Below are 20,461 nucleotides of genomic sequence, written 5' to 3'. Positions count from 1 at the left end.
CTAGCTGATCCTACAACAGTTTGTATTTTTTTCCCAGTTACATGCTGATAGTATTTATGTGCTCTAGTCTGAATTCCAAATACTGAAACGCAGAGACTGTATAAAGTATAACCACCTGAGGCTATAACCTGTATCAACCATGTCTCACCTGTGACTACAGAGGCCACGACCACACTTAACTCTTTGCCAGCAGAGCAGCCAGGCATTAGAGAATTTGACAGAACCAAAAAAGGAAAACGGACACCTTGTGAAAGAGTATGTGGATGTCTCAGGGAAACAGTTTACTGAAGAGCAGAGATGCTCAGAGCTTTGACTAATGATTATGAACCTGAAATATTGGGAATAAACCTATGTCTTCCACAGACTATTCAGGATAAAGGCATAGGACCAGTGACTGCAAGTTTAGTAGGTGAGTATTCCTCAAAAAAGTGTTGCCTGAGGTCTTACAGGATGAATTACGGAGACTATTTTAAGCACAAAAGTTTTTACAGGCTTACTTTTCTTAAATCTTATTCCAATCACAGATGGCAAACTAGACAAATTATTTGTGTAACTGTTGTTAACACTAACAGTAAAGACAAAGGCTAAATTTTTTGTGGTAGGTGGCACTACCCAGTCACCACTACCGTTTTAATTCCCACCAGCTCTGCAGACATTGCTATCAAGGATGTGCTGTTTAAGTGAGCAGAAGCAAATATCACGCAGGAGGCAGAACAGTCAGAACCTTCTGAAAGCTCAGAAAAGCCGGTAAGGTGATCAGGGATGGCATTACTATGACTGTTTTAAAACTAAACAACCCAGTCCCAGTTGAACGAATCAATACTAAAGATGTCTGGTTTAAACTGATGAGTGCCTGAACTTCCTCAAAACTTAATGTTTATGAAAAAGACAAGAGTAAGTTTTTGAGAAGTATTCCACGTATGGGAGACTTCATTTGGATATAAAAGATACCAGTAGCTCTCATAATTCAGGATTACTTAAGGGTTACCTATTTTGGTGGCTTACCAAGAGGCTTGGATGTCTTGGTTAGTATTTAAAACTACCACCCTCAGGCCATAAGGGGACCTCAGACAATCAGTTGACTATTCCCTTGCTCAAGCAGCAAACTAACAGATACATCGATATGAACTTTGATCTGGATCACCCACACAAGTATCCAGGAAAAATCACTTTTTACTATCACTGTGAATTCAGAACGACAAGGATTCCAAACTTGATATTCACTGATGTGCATTTTCCATTTGATCTTAGAATAGAAGGTAAAAAACCAATTTTTATTGAACTGATACATATTTGTGACTCCTTCCATCAATTTAATAAACTCTCCTTCGAAACCTGTCTCTTCATGCCAGTATTCCTGAGAGGCAGATTCAAATAATCCTTCATGCAAAAAAAAGTTTGATATTGACAAACATGACATATGAACAAAAGGCTATGTTACACAGCCAGATACACTGAAATTAACATTTTGAGTGTTTTATGAAATCTGTCATCATTATGCCTGCCTTTATACAAATGGGCTAACTTTTATTTTCAGCACGGTTCTGTATAGTGATCCCATCCATACACACATAATCTGAAGACCAAGCAACAAATAAACGCAAGGTACAAAGTTTTCTTCTCAGTTTAAGCTGAAGGGTTTCTGTCCTATTTGCAACAAAACATTCTCCTCCAAAAACATTCTTTACAAATGCCAGCTAAGCCACAAATCTTTCAAGCTACAACTAAGCAAATACCAAAGAACAGACATAAAACAAATACACTAAGCTCCAGAGTAAGTTTACTGCTTTTGCCACCACGTGACTATCTTGAACAAGTCCAAAACACAGTTATACATAAACAGTAAATGACAGCAGTAGGTAAAAATAAAATGCAGTGATTCATGCAAAAAACTTACCATTTGGCGGGTCTCGTCTTTTTTCTGTTGAAAAAGAAAAAGCTCTATTTATTCATAGGTATCACAGGAAAAATTAATTCTAAATTTTAGTTTCTAGTAAAGCTTTCAATAACCTTGAACTCAAGAATCTATTAATATCCTTAAAGCCTATTTGTCGTGCATTTGAGAAAAGTATTACAGAACGATAAACCCCCAGTCTTAGCACTGGTATCAAGTGAGCAAACCTAGTAGGAGCATAAGGAAATAGCTACTGAGTTGGTTTCAGCCATTTTGACCCCAATGTAAGATCAAATATTCAAAAAGCAGCTGTTTTGGTACAATGTACCAAAGCAGTATTTTTGAAGCATTATGCCGATTTCCACTGAATGAGACTGCTCCTTCATTTTTACTTGAAATATAATTAGCACTTCTTATACAGTATTGTTCTCTCACAGAACCTAAAACGTATTAGAATTATTTTTTGGTTTATGCAAAGAAAATAGGACACAGAGGGGACAGACACTTGACCTACCTTATCCAACAGGTAACTGAACAATATCGAACAGAACTGGAATCTCCTTAGTACTAATCTGATACTATTCAGAACACCAAACTGTTTCACAGATGATGAAGAATGTGGCTTGATGATTTAAATAGCTGTAAACATTTCACACCTCAGTATTCTCAGCCTAGAATAGTAAATTCTCCTTTAAAGGAGACCTCCCTCACTATTAATTCTTAACCACCACAAATAACATTTACCTATCCTGCAACCATCCTTCAAAACCCCCAGTACAGTTACACTATTTGCCTACCTACACACACACTCTTAGGAATTTTGGATTTAGCAGTACCCATATGGGCAAGCAGTTTGTCATCACACCAAACATCACGGCACAGCTCTATAAGGCTGTCCATCCCTCCCTTTCAAGTCTGGAGTATCTGAAACCCTAACAGTGACTCCTAAGAGCTTTGTAATAAAAACTTGTAAAAAGAGATTTCACTTTTCAGCAAGTCCCAGAAAAAAACACTATCTTACTATATTTTTCCAGATACAAAAACATAAGGGGAAGGAAGAAGGTGCCTCCACGACTAGTGTTGACTTTGTCCTAGCAATATTTTAAAAGGTCAACATTCCTAAGTGTGCAAGGCAAGTCGGCCCCGTATCAGTCAGCTGATCTTCAGGCAGGAATAAAGAACCTGTCAAGGTCATCAAACCTTCAGAGGAAGGTGACCAAAACCCCTAGAGAATCAAGTGCTTCTTCTAAAGACAGACAGTTGCCTCTTTGCTCACGGCAGGGTAGGTTTAGGCACAGAGGTAGAGAACCTCTGCAAGGGTGCCTCAGCAAAAGGTATCAGGTCGGGGGGGGGGGGGGGAAGAAAAAAAAAAAAAAAAGACTTTTTGGCCAAATACTGCTTTCTCTTCCTAAGAATATTCAGTTTAAGAAACCACTGATGTTGTGCTGCCAAAAAAACAACCAAACAAAACCAAAAAACAAATCCAAACTCAACTTCTGGAACATTATTAGAGTTTTATTCAACAACTTGGAGACAGCAAAGGAGAATGCAGAACCGATTGCAAGTCATTTGGCACAGGATGGGAAGCCGGCAAAAGCAGGAGGTACTCATAGGAAGTGTTAAGTAGCCTTGTGCCAAATCATGGGAATCCATTACAGTTTTATTCAGAAGAAAGAGTTCAAGAGAAAAGATAGTGGAAAGCAAAGCAAACACTTCCTGTAATTTTTGCTGGGTATATAAGATTAATTTGTGGTCCAAAGATAACCAGATCTGTTTTTCTGTGGTTTCCACTGCTGACTAGAAAATATGAAGTCCTGTTCTGAAGTGCAGATGACCTGACTGGAGGGCGGTGGATTTCTCCTTTTTTGAAGATGGAGATGCCTAATGATCTAAGACAGATCAACTTCACCAGCTGCCTAAGTCCCAAAGCCACAGCTTGATTGTGTAAGTATTCCTGGAAACAAGAATGCTCTCTGCTGAGGCTTGAATCCAATGCAATCTGAGCACTGCAGAGATGCACTTGTCTCCCAGGCAGCAAATCTAAAAGCTGTGACCAAAGACACAAATCAAAAAAAAAAAAAAAAAAAGTGCAAGCTCTCCATATTAAGTATCCAGCTTGAACTGTATGAAAAAAAAAAAAAGGCAGCGTCAGAGAGTGCTAACAGAGCTCTCACCCATGAGCTACAAAGAGTCCATAAAAATTGGACAAGCTGCCTTCTACTTCAGAAAGGCAGTTAAGAACAAGTGTCTGTTCTACGAGTCTCTGCTGTGCTTTTACGGCTCAACTAACGGTACCTATGTGCAAGAATACCCAAAGTGAGAATGCACTACACTGATGAGCACTGAGAAAAGAAACACTGTGTTGACCCTGCTTACCAGGCAAACTATTTGGGATCAGTTTAAGCAGTAAATGGAGAAATTATTTAAGTAAATCTACCAGAGATATCAACTAATTATAATAATTTCTTCCTAGCCTAAGGTTAAGAATCTAACTGACTTATACACACACAAAGCAGCAGAATGTAGCTAGATGAATACCAGCCTGATATTAATAAGATTAAGAAAACATATCAATAATTCTTTCTCTGCCTTTCTCCCTCATTCAATTCTCTATTAGATGTTTGAACATTTGCAAGCTCTTCTACATTCTCTGTTTGGAGCCAACTTTCATCTCTCTGGAACTCCAGATGCACTTGCTCAGGAGTTGTCTGTATACTGGAGTGCATTTCATACCAAGTGAGGAAGAACAGAATACTCTTGGCTCCTCTTGCAGCTGTTAGACAATATTTTGTGTACTAGTCTCAGCACCAAGACATAGTTTCATGAGCCAGAACTGCTGTTCTTGCTACCTTCCAACAACATAAGCTTTCCATAAGACTCCTGGAAAAGTCTCTTAGCAAGCTCTGAGTAGTAGAACAGGCTGCTAAGTGATCACATGGAGTACTCAGTTGAAAGCATGTCAGGTGTCATTGCTATGAAATGGGAGTAAAAATCCCATTAAAATAGAAAAGCATCAAAATTACCCAACTATTACCTCTGTGTTTGGAAAGTTAAGGTGCATTAAAATACACACACAATTTATATGAAACTTTTTTTTGTAGTGTATATATATCATTTGTTATATATAAACCTGTGTATAAATTACTGTATGTTTGATATAAGCATTTATAAATAAATAAATAAATACTGACAGCAAATCAGCTTTGACATGGGCAAATGCAAAGCCTGTTATTTTAGAAGCACAATTAATTACAGTCGTGTCAATGACAAATACAGAGAACTCCATCTGGTGGCTTGACTAAGGAATCTCATGATAGTTTTCAACTCTAGTTTTGCAGCTCTTAACAAGAAAAAAAACTTGGAAAAATTTTTATTGTAAAGTTGTCCTCAAGTTGTAAGTGTTTGGGGAGGGAGAACTGTTTGTTAAAAGACAATGTATGGAGTAAGCTCATCCTACAACATGAGTTTGCACACAAACTGAGATATTAGCTCAAAGAATAAACAAGAAAAACTTATGTGGTCCTGTAAAAAAAAAAAAAATTGTGTGGAAGGGCAGAGGCAAACCTCTGTCCTGTGAACAGGAGGTTTGACTGAACTACTAAACAAAATTTGCTACGGCAAATAATGCAAACGCACTTCCTCCCAGGTCATATCTGTGCACCGTAGCACTGTGTGTTAGACACATAGTAAGAGTGGAATTTCAGGAACTTCAGTGAAACTTCCAGCAGTCTTATGGAAAGCTGATGCTAGATTACTTTTACACAAGTGTGAGAAACATTGTTAATGCCACTTCTTAACTACCCTACTTCTCATGAAACCCTATGAACTTACTCTAATTCTGAGCAGGGGGAATGTTAGAGAAGCTATTTAAGTTTCTGGAACAAGCACTCTGCAACTGAACCACCATACCTCAATGAAATCCAAGTGAATGCATGTAGATCACGTAGGCTCCCAAGAACACTTGCAAAGATGGCACTCTGAAATGAGGGCTTCCTCCCTTTACATTAGTCTACACTACACTGCTAGTGCAATTCAGTTCCAGACTGGACTGCAAAACCACATCCTATAGCCTGAACACAAGTCCACACTCTTAGCTTACAGCAAGCCTGAGCACATCCATGTGTTCCCAGCCTATGTTTTATATCACCTTATCCTTCATGGACATATGGCTGTCAGACAGGCAAGTTGTTTATGGGCTCCCTGGAAAAGGACCAAGACAAGATGTGTAGGTTTGCAGCTCCCTTTAAAATGCTGACCATGATTCCCAAGGCATCTTGCAGCCGGCAAAAGTATGCTGTGCTTCAGACTGTCCTGTGCTACGAAGGATAGTATAGACATTATGTCTTCTGTTGGTTTTGAATAAAATAATTTCTCTACTAAATGCTGGATCAACGCCAAAAATTAATTCACATGAACTACTGAACATACCAGATGGTAAAATCTTTGTTACAACTCACTTGGGCTAAATTTAAACAAATCAGTTATAAACAGCCCAGAGTGAAAAGAAAGTTTAGTCAAATGTGAAAACAGCTTACCGAAAGATTTCTAGTTTTCCCACTGACAGCTTACCATTTCTGCTTCCTCCTGATCTACATTTTCAAACACCAGAACCTTGGAGTCTCATCTTACAACGAAGCTTACAGCAAGGAGCATCAAGTTCTCAGAAAAATATTATTTTTGCACAATAGAGAAAAGCAGCACGCTTTAATAACACAATTACTTCTAAATATAAACATAGCACTAGTGCCTCCAGTAGCTTTCAAACATAAAAGTAGCTTCCTGCCTCCCCCCAAAACAATATAAGTAAGCCTGAATTTAAGATTAATTTGATATTTACCAGATTTTCTCTGCCGTCGTCCAAGTAAATCTGTTACTGTTTTGCGGAATAGTTTAGCTTCTTCTTCATTAGCAAAATTAAGACCAACTTGACATGTCTGAAAAACATTAATATTCCCCCACCCATGACTAAGAAAATGTTTCAAAGGCTTTCTTAAATGTCTTCTTACACCTTCTGAAGGTATCATCAGGAAAAATCATCACTGCAAATTTGGAACCAAGTCTCAGTGAAACATTCTATCTTAGGAATGTCTGTCTACTAATGAAGTTTCTAGACATCATGGCTAACAAATTTGAGCAAAATCTTGTAGCTTGAAATCAAAGGGGGGAGAGGAAAATTTGTGCTTTAAGTATATATGGTACTTCATAAACATAATCTGCAAGTTGAAATGTAATTTCATTAAAGGGAGTTGAAAATAAAAGAACTGCATTTTAAATGTCCTATGGATTAAGTTTTCTAGTTGAGATACAAAAAAAAATCCTTTTATAAATAAGCTTTAAAAGCTTCAAGGAACACAGGTAATATTGTACTTTAATAAATAATTTACAGAATGAAATAAACCCCTCGGTTATATTTGAAGAAGGTACTGTTCAAATAAAAGGCATTTTAAAACAGGTATTTCAAAGATGTTGAGACTCACATCTCCAGCAAAGGTATGAAAATATCCTCTAGGACTATTATATACAAAGTTATTGTACAGCTCCTGCTCCCACAATAATTTTCCATCCTGAAAAGAAAAAAGAAAAAAAACAATTTTTAAGAACTCAGACAAATTGCAGAATTTAATTTCTTTCACAATAGAACCTATCTAGAGTTGGAAGCTGCATGGTGTTAAGCATCTACCTTGCTATTCACTCAACAAATGAGCTCAATCAAAATCAAAATATACTGGAAACTTGGAAAGAGCTGTGGAAGACTATTCTGCCAGGTCGCCTATGCTCTGTTCAATTTCCTGAATGTTTTCAAAAAACATCCTTCAAATTCTACAATGTATCTACAATGGATACAATGTATCACAACAGTGATCCTGGGAGAGGTAATGGCGACCAGTGATGGGAATACAGTGATTAACAGTAATAGGAATCAAGGAGACCTCCAGTCTTCTGTTATTATCTCAGGCTTGACCTGAAAACAGTTAACGTAAGGAGAACAAAAATCTCACCATTTTTTCTTTACATATTTCAAAGATATTATAGTTCAGCACCCAAGGAACAGGTTTCTCACTAAGTGTAATAGTCAAGTGACCAAATCACAAAGTCCAATACAAGCACCAGCTGGCAATTCTGAACAAATCTGAGAGACCTGAAGCACTGAATGCTGACAGATAATGAGCTGTTACTGGCTGCAGAGATAATGGGAAGCTTTCCAGAGTCTCAGCAAACCCAGTAGGACCTATGCTTCTCAATATCATTTCTGATATAAAACCACAGTTTAGACGTTTAATCTTTTAGCTTCCACTATCTTGAGTTAAATATAAGACAAAGATCTTCAGTATGAATGTATATATTTTGGAGAACAAAACTTGTTTTTCCTGCAGTTTTCACATGCACCAACACACTAATCAAAAAGATTGTTTCCACTCCTACAGAAGACAGCGCCTATTTTGTTAACACCATCCAAAGCAGTACCTTGATAGAATTTTGATAGCTATCTGTATCAGTGACACTATACTAACTTTCATTAGTTTGACTAATCAGATCTGCAGAGGACAGCTTCTGTGTGCTGTAAGAAAACTGTAGCTGATAAATTATTTCATCCATAAAGCTGACATCTATGAAATAATTTAATTTAGAATACCTGAGAAAGTTGCACTTGCCTATAAGCACTGTAACTGCACCACTTAAACGGGCAACCATTTACTTGAGAATTTCTGTGAGTTTGTAGCTATGACAACCTACACTCATTCAATTCAAAACAGAGAATGAATACAACCAAGCTTAAGGAGTCTGTAAACCAAAAAGAGATACTTACCTTAATGTCAAATATTCTGATAAAATACGACCTCTGTGGATTGTCCTTTACAAGGCAAGCTACACCACAGCATTTCTTTGACCACATGGCATTGCGATCTGCTGCATATATCTGAACAACTGCTGAAGACATCGTCTAAAAAGAAAAAAGGTAGCTATTACTTTTAAGGTAAAACCCACAAATTCTAGATTTGATCTTTTATCAAAGCACCTCTTAATTTTGTTCCTTGTTCCAGGCAGCAACTTTGATGATCTGCCAGGTTGTAACACAGTAAAGTTCAAATGACACCAAATCACTTCTATGCCTTAGATTTTAATTTCTGCGCAATATTTAGCTTAAGAACCCAAATGAACTTTTTGTTCTTGCTCGCAAATCAGCAAAGAGACTTTGCCTGTAAAAGGCAGACCAGTAACTATGGCAGTCACACAGAGAAGTCCTACCATGCAACTACATTTCTTTCTGTTCAGTACTTCAAACCGGATAGAAATGCAATACTCGGGCTAGAACTGTAAATTACACAGTGCCTGGAAACACTCCTGGATACTGGAACACAACTGTCTGGATTGCTTAATTGTTCAAATGGTCTCTGGCATGACTTCAGCGTATGCCAAGTAGCAAACTCTTAAAATTCTTGGGCATGGTTTGAAAATTCACATGAGCTAGGCTCATTCCCAGTTGGCAACTTGAAATCATCCCGTTTTCAAATTGAGAGATTTTAGGAAGAGATAGAGATTATTCCACACCAGATTGCTTCAGTCACTGGGAATGTTCCTCAGCATATTTTCTAGTTTATATGTGTCCTACCTTACAGTCCTACGAGGGAATGAAAATTTAAGCCTCTGAAGAATATTTATTTAGCAGCCAAGTCACAAGGACATCAAGTTTAAAGGCTCTGTAATGGGACAGACCAGAGGCTATCTGGCTCCAGACCTACTCTCCAACAGCAGCAGACGCCTGGGTAAGAATACAAGAGTACACCGTTACGCTAAGGGAGTATACCCCAGCAACTGGCAGGTCGGAGCTCAAAGCTCCACTGAGCCAGCATACCTGTTTTACAGCACATCAGATTTTTCCTTTGTGAATTTATCTAATCATTCTTCAGACCTCTGTGAACTTCTGGCCATCACAACACTGGGCAGGACTGTATTTCACAGTTCACCTATGGACTGTGTGAATAGTTAGCTACTAAAAGTTTGCCACCTGCTAGTTTCAGCTGACTGTCCCTCCTTGTTCCTACACTAGGGGACTATGTTAACAGTTTCATAGTTACCTATAAAAGCACGTGCAGCACGGAGAAGCATTTGTCACACTTCTTTGCCCTGTAAGTTCTCTACTGTTCAGAAAGTGGTATTAGTTTTCAGTCATTCTTGTACCAAGAAAAAACATTTTGTTCGACACTTTAGTCTTGTCACCCTCACACGCATCTTACCTAGCCCTACTACACCTTTCTTTGATTGGGGATGAGGCTTAGGCTGTATGAATCCAGTTTGTTAGCCTTTGAAACACGGGGTCACAAAAATATTCTTCTCTGTTTTGTTCTCTATTTCTTTCCCTCCAAGTTAAAGGCTTTTACTCCCTTTTTCACTATGGAACATTAAGCAGATGCTTTCATAGATCGTGTTACCGTTCCAAGACCCTTCTGGAGGGGTCACACCTAGTCTGAGTCACGGGCTCCGTACTAGGTTTTCCCCCCCTGCTCTACAAGCATTACTTTGCCTTCATCAACACTGACTACTTGCCAAAACAGTTGACTATTTTGCATCTAGGACACAAGCATGTCTTTTTGCATTATAAGATTACCTATTAAGTATCAATATTACCCATGCCACACTTTTCACAAGTGGTTTAAAATAACCAAAATAACAACCTATGTTTCATGGGATTTTTTATTACTATTTCTTTAATTTTTATTCATTTATTACCAAAAACCCCTTTCTATTTTGTTAAAACAGAGTGAAAGTAATATAGGGAAACGGGCAGCTATTCCTTGGGAAAGCTTTATAACCTTTGCCCAAGAACTGCGATACATCTTTCACAAGTCAAGATACAATTCTGTTCTCTTTGCAAACACCCCTTCAGAACTTGTCAGACTAACTACTAATCTTCCTGGTAATCTACAGAAAAGAGTTAAAAGCGCGACTGAATGATAAAAAGAAAGCTTTGCAGTTGCCTCCTCAAACGCTCTACTCGAGTGTAGAGTAAAATTTCTCTCCCTGTAACCTACAGAGTAGTATGAATAATTTAATCATAACAGGACTTGTCAAATAAGTAAAAGGACCCTTGAATTAGCCACACGAGAGCAAGAAAACAATTAGCTGACATTAAGTTCTGAGTATAAAGAGATACCATTTCTCCCCTTATGCTGCAACAGGCAAAGATTTAATTTTGGGCACAACTGGCCAGATTTTGTTCAAGCCTTCTCAACTCTCCAGAACAAGTCCAGCTCCACTAACCTCCCCCAACAAGACTACCCACAGAAATGGGGTCTTGAAAGAAATTATTCAACTTAAATTCAAGGTATAGAAGACAGTGATCTGTGTCAAGAAAGGGCTCCCTATGCATTGCTTCCTATCATATCTAGCAGCAGAAGTACCAACTGGATTATCTGGGTAAACCAGTAACTGTCATAACTCGATGACTGCACATAAAAAAAAAAAACCCTTGAACCAGTACCACCCCCATGAGTAGAGAGAAGAATACTGCACAAGAAGTGTGTCCTCATTCTGCATAACCATAACAGACTTAATGTACACTTGGATAATCTACGAGTAGAGCTTAATCTACAAGTTAGAGAGCAATTTCACTGATCTATAAAGTAGGTGTTGTTTTGAGGCACACCAAGCTTATTCAACTACATTTTAACTTATTCATTAGCATTGTGCAAATTCCTAGTGTTGACAGATTGTGATGCGGCTTTCACAAGTTAGAAAATATAATTACAAATTCCACTGTTACACCACTATCATTTTTTTAATTAAAAGGACAATAAAGGAAAAAATACAAGGTGGGGTGGTGGTTTATTTTTTTGAGGTATAGTAAGTTGATTTTTTACTTAATACCTAAAGTTATTACTGGATTTTCAGGAGGAGGATTTTGAAGCTGGCACTACTGCTTTGCTTAATAATTTTGGTGAAGATCTTGTCCTTTTTACATAGCTATGTATTTGGAAAAAGTACATCAGGGAAAGGAATAAGGTAGCCTACCAAAAACTGATGGGCCATGGAGACAAGAATCAACCCTCCTCCGTCCCCTTCATTTTTTCCACAGTCAGCCTCTGGCTGGAGGACATGCCATTCATTCCAGGGACTTGTCACACCCCTCAAACTGGTAAGCTATGTAGCAGTAAGTCTGGTGTCACCTGTACACTGGCTGCCTCACTGGCAGTGCTGGTCTCATCCTTGGACATACATACTGCAAGATACGTGGTATGAGCAAAAGGCTCACGAAAACCCCTTCTGTGTACAGAAGACAGCCACAATGAGTGATCGCACATTTGCAGAACGTGAGCACAGCAGCCACTGATAGCTTCTAACTGGGCAGTGCATAGCTGTATACTTTGATCAGCTTCTGGTGTGAACACTCGCTGCAGTAGCCTGTCAAGTTAATGATTTCCCGTAACTCATTTTTTCAAAAATAGTAAACCAAGCCAACAGAGACATTAAAAAATAGTGGGCCAAAAGTCACAACAAAGAGCAGCAGCAAGATTAAGGCTGTAAGATGATGTTCAGCCATTTCAGTATACGCCTGAACAGAAAGCATTTTAAGACCCATTGGGACGGTTTTTTGCGGTGTTCACGTACAGCTGACAGCTGCTAGTGGTGCAAAGATCAAAGACTCGTAAAATGACTTTGGCTGGGCGCGACCTCTGTAAGTCTTCCAGTCTAACCTCCTGCTCACAGCAAAGGTAATTAAAAGCCTAGAGTTCAAGTTGCTCAAAGTCCTGTCCAGTTAAGTTTAAAGGCTGCAAATCACCTCTGGGGAACCTGTTGCAGTGCTTAATCATTTCTATTTTAATGCTTGTAAAAAAGCAACTAAGTTTAATGAGTTCTTCTAATGGTTCAGTATTGGTATGTGTCACATGCTGACAGCACTACTGAAGACACACTAGCAGTGGTTGTCAGTCTTTCCCAAGAGTCACAGTTTTTCCAATAAAGGTGCAAAACCCTGCATACGTACATAATTTAATCACACAACAGGTCTGCTTTTCTTAGTTACCCTTCCCAGCCCACGGAAGTACCTTACAAATAAAACTGGGGGGGGGGGACCCTGCCCTGTAATGTAAGGATACAAGTAGTAGCAGTTGTTTCCAAGCAGAGTAACCTCTTGGGGGAAAAAAAAATAAATCAAAACATGCTGATACAATGCCTGTAGCTTCTTCACAAAGTCAGTCCGAAGACTTTCAGCCTGAAAGTCATACTGAACACAATTAGCTACTTTAAGATTTCTGTGGAAAAAAGGTATGGTGAATAGTTGTGTGCAATCCAAACCCTGTAAGAACAGATATCAGTGTTTCTGTTTTCTTTGCCTTACAGTAGATATCTGGAAAAGTTGTCCTGATCAATACTACAGCTGTTGAGAAGGTACCTTGGCAGGCATTTTTTAAGACCTACTATGGTGGAAATCCTTATAATGGCTAAATCAGGATACTGAAGCCTGATCAGGTGATGCTGGGTCCTCCTAGGTCACTCATTTCTTCTTTGATACAAGACCAGGAAGACAGCGCACAGTTTGCTTCCAGGGTGACTATTCAAGAATAAAGGGCTGTTACTATTCATTGACATTAAACCAGTGGTAAGTAATAGTCTCTCTCAGACAGCAGGGTTCAGGAACTGACACATGCTAACATCAAGTACCACTTCACTGTGGAAAATGCTTGGTGAGGTGTAACTCTTAATCTTGACCACAAGATGCTTCAGTACCAAGTAACAGACTAGCATTCTCTGAGTCATGGAAGAAGGTACGGAAACTCACTAAGACTCATGAATGAGAAAGACAAGAAGCACAAGTGAGAATGCAGGATAGCTCACTCTGTAAGAAATCAAGACTAATCCATAGAAAATTAGGCAATTATAACTCAGCGGATGACATTTCTTTCTCTAGATTACAAGTATTCTGCACAAAAAAACCCCAAACCACCAAAATGTCACACTGACCAATCACGCAGAAATATTGCTTGAAATCTGTGTATCTCAAAAAAGCTTGTTTAAGAAATTACACATTTAAGTGTCAATATTTCAATAAATTGTTATTCAAAGCAAACAAATTTGAGTTAGTGATAAGACCTTCCTATTGTTCTGCAATTACTTTATCTTCAGTATCATAAATATATGGCACTTCCAAAAACATTTCTGTAGTGCTCGACACAGTTATGCATTTTATCTCATCACCCTTAATACAGAAACATAAACAAAACCTGCTGCAGGAACCAGGCACTGGAACCTCCTCCCCTTCTCAAAGGAAGGCCTTTGGTAGCCTAAACTGGTCAGTGCCTGCTCTTTCTGGTGGTTTCATTTCCCTTCTGCACAGCGGTCCTGTTTCTAGAGAAAATGTAGCTATTTTCTTGGCATTGACAATGTCTCCTGCCATGTGGGAACAGTGTGTTCCCTTCCTACTAGGAAGGGCTGATAACCCACTTCCAGGGTAAATGTTCTCACCACGCAATCCTACAGAAGGCATGCACTGCAGCCTCCTCCAACGGTGCTTTTAAATGAACTGAGTAAGCCTGCCACTATTCAGATTATCTCTAATTAGGCCACACAAACAACATGCAAGTATGCTTCCCTAACAATTTCCACATTATAAGTGGCTCAGGCATTTGCTACAGTAGACAAAAAATATTTCCTAGCACTTTCACAGAAAGTTAGAAAACTTGAGTTTAATCAGGTTCAGAATCCTACAATATTTATTAGCCCTGGACAGTATAATTCAGCCCTAAGCAATGCTGGGTGTGATGGTTTAGATGCAATTCAGGCATAACGGAAAAAAATATGAACACAAATCCACACTTTCATCAGATTTTCATGGTCTCTAAGTATTCACAAGTGTCAGTTTGTACGTACTTACGTTTGCAGGTTTGAATGGGAAGGGACAGAGGTAGGAAGAAACAGTACAAGGAGGGAGAAAAGACTAGTGCCATTAAAGGCAGACTGCTTTCACTTCCTGCCGACACCTTCATCTGAAGGACCACAAGGATTATGGCTCCAGACGACAGAAGTACAATAGATGCATCCAACTACCTTTTTAACCTTTTTCCCTTTAAGAACAGTGGGTCACGCTATTTATGGTTACTTCATCTTCTACAAGAAAAAAGTGTGTGATGATACTGTCTTGACAGTACACATACACTTTTCTGGAGACAGAAATACTTTTCAAGAACTCCACAATATTTTGACTATGAAATTAGATTTTACTAAGTTAGATTTTGCAACTCTCAGACTGGCTTATAATTTATGTCTTTGTACCAGCTTGCCTCCAGAATCTTCACAAATGAGTCCAACATGTGACAGTGTTTATCCACTGGGGATCTGGACACTTCTTTATTTGCAGTTTGGGTAAACTGTGATTACTTCAATATTTAAAGCTATTACAGCTGTTAAAGATATATTTAACAAATTACTAATAATCTTATCTTTAAAGACAATTGTGTATTGCAAAAAAATTACATTCGGATGCTACAGACAGGATTTTAAACTAGAAATTTTAAACACAGAAATAAGAAATACAGAACTTCAAAAGTTTTCTGACAGATTTCAAAAAGTTAAGCAGCTGGAAACAATCTTCTAATTTTAATGCCATTTACAGGACATTATTTTGAGAAGACAGACCGATTGCTCCACAGACAGGAAAACTAAAGCAAGATTTGACAGAACTGATAAGAGCCTTCTGTAAATACCCAATCACATGAGAAAAGCTTTACTTGGTACCAACTGAAAAATTACTCAACTGAAGACACTGACGCCTTACTAGTTCTACTGCTTGTGAAATTATTTGCTACAATCGCTAACAGTGTTCAATTTTAAGCTTAAAGCTTGCTTTTAGTTTTTTTATTTCTCATGATGACCTACTGATTTTAAAAAGCACTATGCATAGATGCTAAGAAGTTACTGGGGTTTTCTACCTATACTCAAAGACAGGCTATGTGAAAAATAAAGCCACTGCATAAGAGATACTGTCTTTTTATTATTTGAAGGCAAGAAGGAAGAGAGGAAGTTTTTCTGAAGCAGCTAAAAAGCCAGTAATTTCTGAAACAAAGATCTTAATCTATGTTAAAAGACAGTTCCACATAACATATAGCCCAAAACATTTAAGGGATCAAGAGACCAGAACCAATTAAAAAAGTTCATACCCAAGAACAGATTCCCAGCCTTGTTCTGATCTGTACACAAATCAGTGGCAATACCTTCACTGAAGACCATTTACTTATGTGGAGAATATACCAGTGATCACCAAGTGACATTGTAACAAAAAAAAGGGATAGCCGTTTAAGAAATCTAACTATAAAAGTGCTTGTCCAGACTTAAATCTGCAGTCGTCTCTCATATTTTTCTAGGTGTCTTCAGATACAAGTTCATTTACATTTCCAGTACCTCCCAGAGCCCTCCAGTTCAGCTAGAGCTGGCCAACTTCTTTTCAAACACTCATTGCTCAACTATAGATCACAGAAGACCAACAGGATGTGGGTAAACAGCATAGCATATAAAGCCAAATCCAACAGCACACGATTAATTAAAAGAGACATGTTTTTTTATCAGACACAGAAATAAGGTATTTTTAACTCTTACAACCTCAGTCCAGCCAACACATGCAAGACTTCAGTCTTCCAGAGATATGACATAACCATAGCCACAAGGATGCTCCAGATTGTAATATTCCAAGCTATCTCAGTTAAGCAGATCATTTACCAAATGACATACACAACCTGCGGTTTCCATCGATGAGCAAGCTGAGCACTGCCACTTCCTGTTTACCTACGCAGCATCATGAGTAGCTCGCTCGGCTGCATCTCACCGCTTAACGCTGCTGAAATCTTGGCTGTCCAGAAAGCAGCAGACACATGACAAAACGCAGTTATTTGTTCTGTTGTTAAAGTTACACAGTTACTTGCACAGGCCATCCACAGATTTGTCATTGTCCTGCTGCCATGGAGCAAAAATTCCCACTACAGAAGGACAGTCTGTCTTGCCATTTCACTCCCACCAGCCTCCCAAGACACTGAGGATAAAGACTTCCTTTTCAAAGCTCAGGGAATTTTTAGATGAAATGTTAAAGCCTAACTTTAATTTAAAATGGCTCAAAATTGAATCAAGACTCCCCAAGACTAGGATGATCCTTACACAAATAAAGTACTGTACAGATATGTAGATTAACTGATTCTTAAAACTATGTTTCATGGTTAGACATAGGAATTACAGATTGGTGTTTCAAGCCATACAGATTCAAGGCAAGAATCATTAGTTTTACAGCAACCCATGGGATAAAATTTGAGGTTGAATCTGTTGTCCAGTTCCACTGCCTATTCAGCTGTAAGGGAAACCAGCTCCTTCGATTCAGCATTGTCTTGTCTTCTTCTGGCAACCCACTGCCATCATGCACTGAAGTCCTCTTCCTTCAGCCTTCACCAACCACTCCATTTTCTATGCAATAATGTTTTTCCAGATGCCACATACTAGTTCCATATTTAATGCAGCTCTTATAAGCTGACCCTCTGACCCACTCTGAACATATGACAGTGGTTTGAGAAAATATTTTAGAATTCAGACCCTTATCCATGTTTTGGGGGTTTTGTTTCCCTTTTTTTTTTTTTTCTTCCAAGAGTTAGATCCATCATAGTTCTTTCTAGACCTGCTTCATGATATATGTATCGCCACATTCACCAATAAAAATCTTCAAAACAACAGTTAGATTGATTAAAGAAAGGACATTAAGCATAAGCCTCAGGAATTCCCGAATTATCCCAGCTCTGGAACACTCATTAATGAGCCCTTGAAAATGCCATTTAGCATCTACTGGCACTCTCAGGTCCATATTAAATAAAAAATCAATACATACATAGATAAAAATATTTGCTTTGCAGAGGTTAGCCTTAGGTGAACTTTATGATCTTCATAAGATCACACTTGAGGACAGAAAATAAGGAATTTTGAATTCAGATACTTAGAAAACACTGAAATAAAACAGCTTCAATTGTTTTAAAAGAAAAAATTCTTTTATAAGAAAACAGTAACTTCATGCCAACATAAAACAAAGAACCCTCTTCAAAACATTAACAAATTTGAGAAAAGGCTATTAAAAGTAAAACCTCTTTGAACAGTAGCCAGCAACTGGTCTCACAATCATGCACACAACTTGTGTCCTGTCCTGTAAAGCAGACTCAATCCACTTACATAAAGGTACTTAGAGATGTGACCCCCCTCACACTTTCACTGTGCCACAACTCAAAACATTTTAATTCCTCCTGCAGCAGTTCATGTTTCAACAGAACAGTTATGATAATTCAAGCCATATAAGGAAACTCATAACTGTATATAAGAATTATTTTTTTATACTAACAACTAAGTCTACTATGAACAAAGTTACTCCCAGTTATAAGTCTTAAAAAGCAGCCATACTATGAGGAAAAATAGCATGAAGATGTAGTGGTTATATGATCCCTGGCCACATTCAAAGCTCATGCCAGGGATACAATGCAAAAAGCTCTTTCAGTGTACCTAACAATGAAAGCATCAGCTGAATACTTGCAAGACTGCTATTTGTCATTTAGTTCTAGCAACAGTCTGTTGCATGTTTGCATGTATTTCTTCCCCATGCCTCAGTTTCCTCATCTATAGCATGGAGATACAGATATCTACCTCTGTAGAGTGCCTTGAGAATTACTGATGAAGAAAAAAAAGTGAAAAAAAGGATTGTACTGCCACAGACAGAAATCTGTTATTTTGGGGGTGGGGTGTCTGTGTGTATGTCTACATTATCTTCTCTGCTAATAGCAAAGGTTAAGACAGCTTAATTACTACATCACTAGTGTTAGTTTTCTTCCCAGTGCAAAAACATTAATTAATACCCAATAGGCCTGGTCACTGTTGACTGTTTTAGATAAGGAAATGGAGATATTTTCTGCTATGAGGGATGCCCCTTGAGGAAAGTGACATTCACAACAGTTACAATTGCCACTACCTGCATGGGCTCCTTGTTTGTAGGTCCAGAGCACTGCATTTACCAATGCACAATGGAGGCCAAAAGCCACTGAAATTCACCTGTGTGTAAACAAACTTCAGCATTATGGAAGCAGTGCTGCAGGACAGTGGTTTGAGCTTACGCCTGAGATTTGCAACGTAAGTCTCCTATTTCTGTTAGGCAAACCACAGCTGTAAATTTTCCGTAACAAACTTACTAATGCTTTTGTAAGTCAACATCACTTTTTCCACAGCGTATTTAACACTTGATTCTTAAGATGGAAGAATACACAGCACAAGGTATATGAACCAGAACAAGGGCAAAAGGAAAATTATTTTTATGACACATAAGTAATTTCCCACCTACCTGTCATTTCTCAGTGGTCTCTTCCATAATAACCCCGACCCCTGAGCAACAAAACCCCCTAAAGTCTTAGTACCTAAGGATTGAGAAAATCATGAGATCATGCACCAAAAAAAACACAAACCTAAGCAAATTCTGATGTTGGCAATACCAGAGGAATCAGATAATCACCTGACAAAAGTAGTTTTGAAAACTAGGCATTCTATCCTAGTCCTGATACAGCCCTTCAATAAGGGCAATCATCACTCCATCTAAGTTATTTTATTAAGGATTGAGGCTACATAATAAAAAATGCCATGGATGTTTTAGTTTAGGCCAAGGGTCCTCAAACTTTTTAACCAGGGGGCCGGCGCACAGATGAAGCGGCAGGCAGCCATCTGCGGCTGCTTGGTTCCCCCCCCAACCCCCGGCGGGGGGGTCTGTAAATACCGGGGGCTGGACTGGGGACCCTGGGGGGCCGTATCCAGCCCGCGGGCCGTAGTTTGAGGACCCCTGGTTTAGCATCTGGCACTACTACTTATGCATCTCAGAAACTGCATTAAGAGCTTGCCCTCAGTGATATCCTATAGCAGGAGCTCTGCAGCTCAAGATTGGTGTTTAAGTTCTCAGGCCAGGTATTACAAACCCTTGACTTCTACTACGTAAGAAAATCTCCCCTGTACAGTTTGTGTTTCTGTTACACTCTCCCCACGGATTATCTAAATTAACAGTACAAGGTAATATTTGAGTGTAGTTTACTAACAAAAACAAAAAAAAGCTTAAGAAAAGGAATTGATGAGTTTGAAATACTCAAGTTTTCAAGGGGAAAAAAGAAATGGATACAAGCTAGGACTTCAAAAAACAAAGTTCAGATGAAGAACAATTTTAAAACTCTGATATAAAACTCGGTTGACAATTTCCTTTCTGAACTTACTACCCACTACTGGCAAATAAATGCAAAGGGCTGAATTGGAAAGCTCCTGCCCTAAAGTCAAAATCCTTCCTCTAACTTCTCAAGGTGCCAGAATGCTACTTATCACAAGACTGCCTGCTCTGCTGGGCACAACCAGAACATCAAACACTGCAAATAACCTACTCATTTACAGTTAAAGTGTTTATTTGTACAACTAAAATGTTGTAGAAAGCAGGCAGCAGGATATATTTTTCCACTGCACTCAATACTTCAGTGTCCATGTCCAGTCACCAGTTTCCAGTTAAATCACACAATACTTATTTCTTCCTTCAGT

The 20,461-nt window shown here is 38.6% G+C and overlaps 1 protein-coding gene across 4 annotated transcripts in view; it reads right to left on the bottom strand.

Moving 5' to 3' along the window:
• The window catches only part of WASL (WASP like actin nucleation promoting factor), a 58,123-nt gene that overhangs the window by 20,041 nt on the left and 17,621 nt on the right, over positions 1–20,461 (bottom strand). For 3 of the 4 annotated variants that reach the window (XM_037388693.1, XM_037388691.1, XM_037388694.1), the window contains exons 2-5: positions 8,703–8,837; positions 7,372–7,458; positions 6,732–6,828; positions 1,898–1,921 (exon numbers count right to left, since the gene is read on the bottom strand). In XM_037388693.1, the coding sequence (XP_037244590.1) occupies positions 1,898–1,921; positions 6,732–6,828; positions 7,372–7,458; positions 8,703–8,837 (343 nt within the window). Of the gene's footprint in view, positions 1–1,897; positions 1,922–6,731; positions 6,829–7,371; positions 7,459–8,702; positions 8,838–14,115; positions 14,237–20,461 lie in introns of those variants that run through there. The other variant, XM_037388695.1, reaches the window with a different exon arrangement.

Source organism: Falco rusticolus, chromosome 5 (genome assembly GCF_015220075.1).
Source record: "Falco rusticolus isolate bFalRus1 chromosome 5, bFalRus1.pri, whole genome shotgun sequence".
NCBI lineage: Eukaryota > Metazoa > Chordata > Aves > Falconiformes > Falconidae > Falco > Falco rusticolus.
The sequence above is the reverse complement of the archived record's forward strand: the minus strand, read 5'-3'. Positions and strand labels throughout refer to the sequence as shown.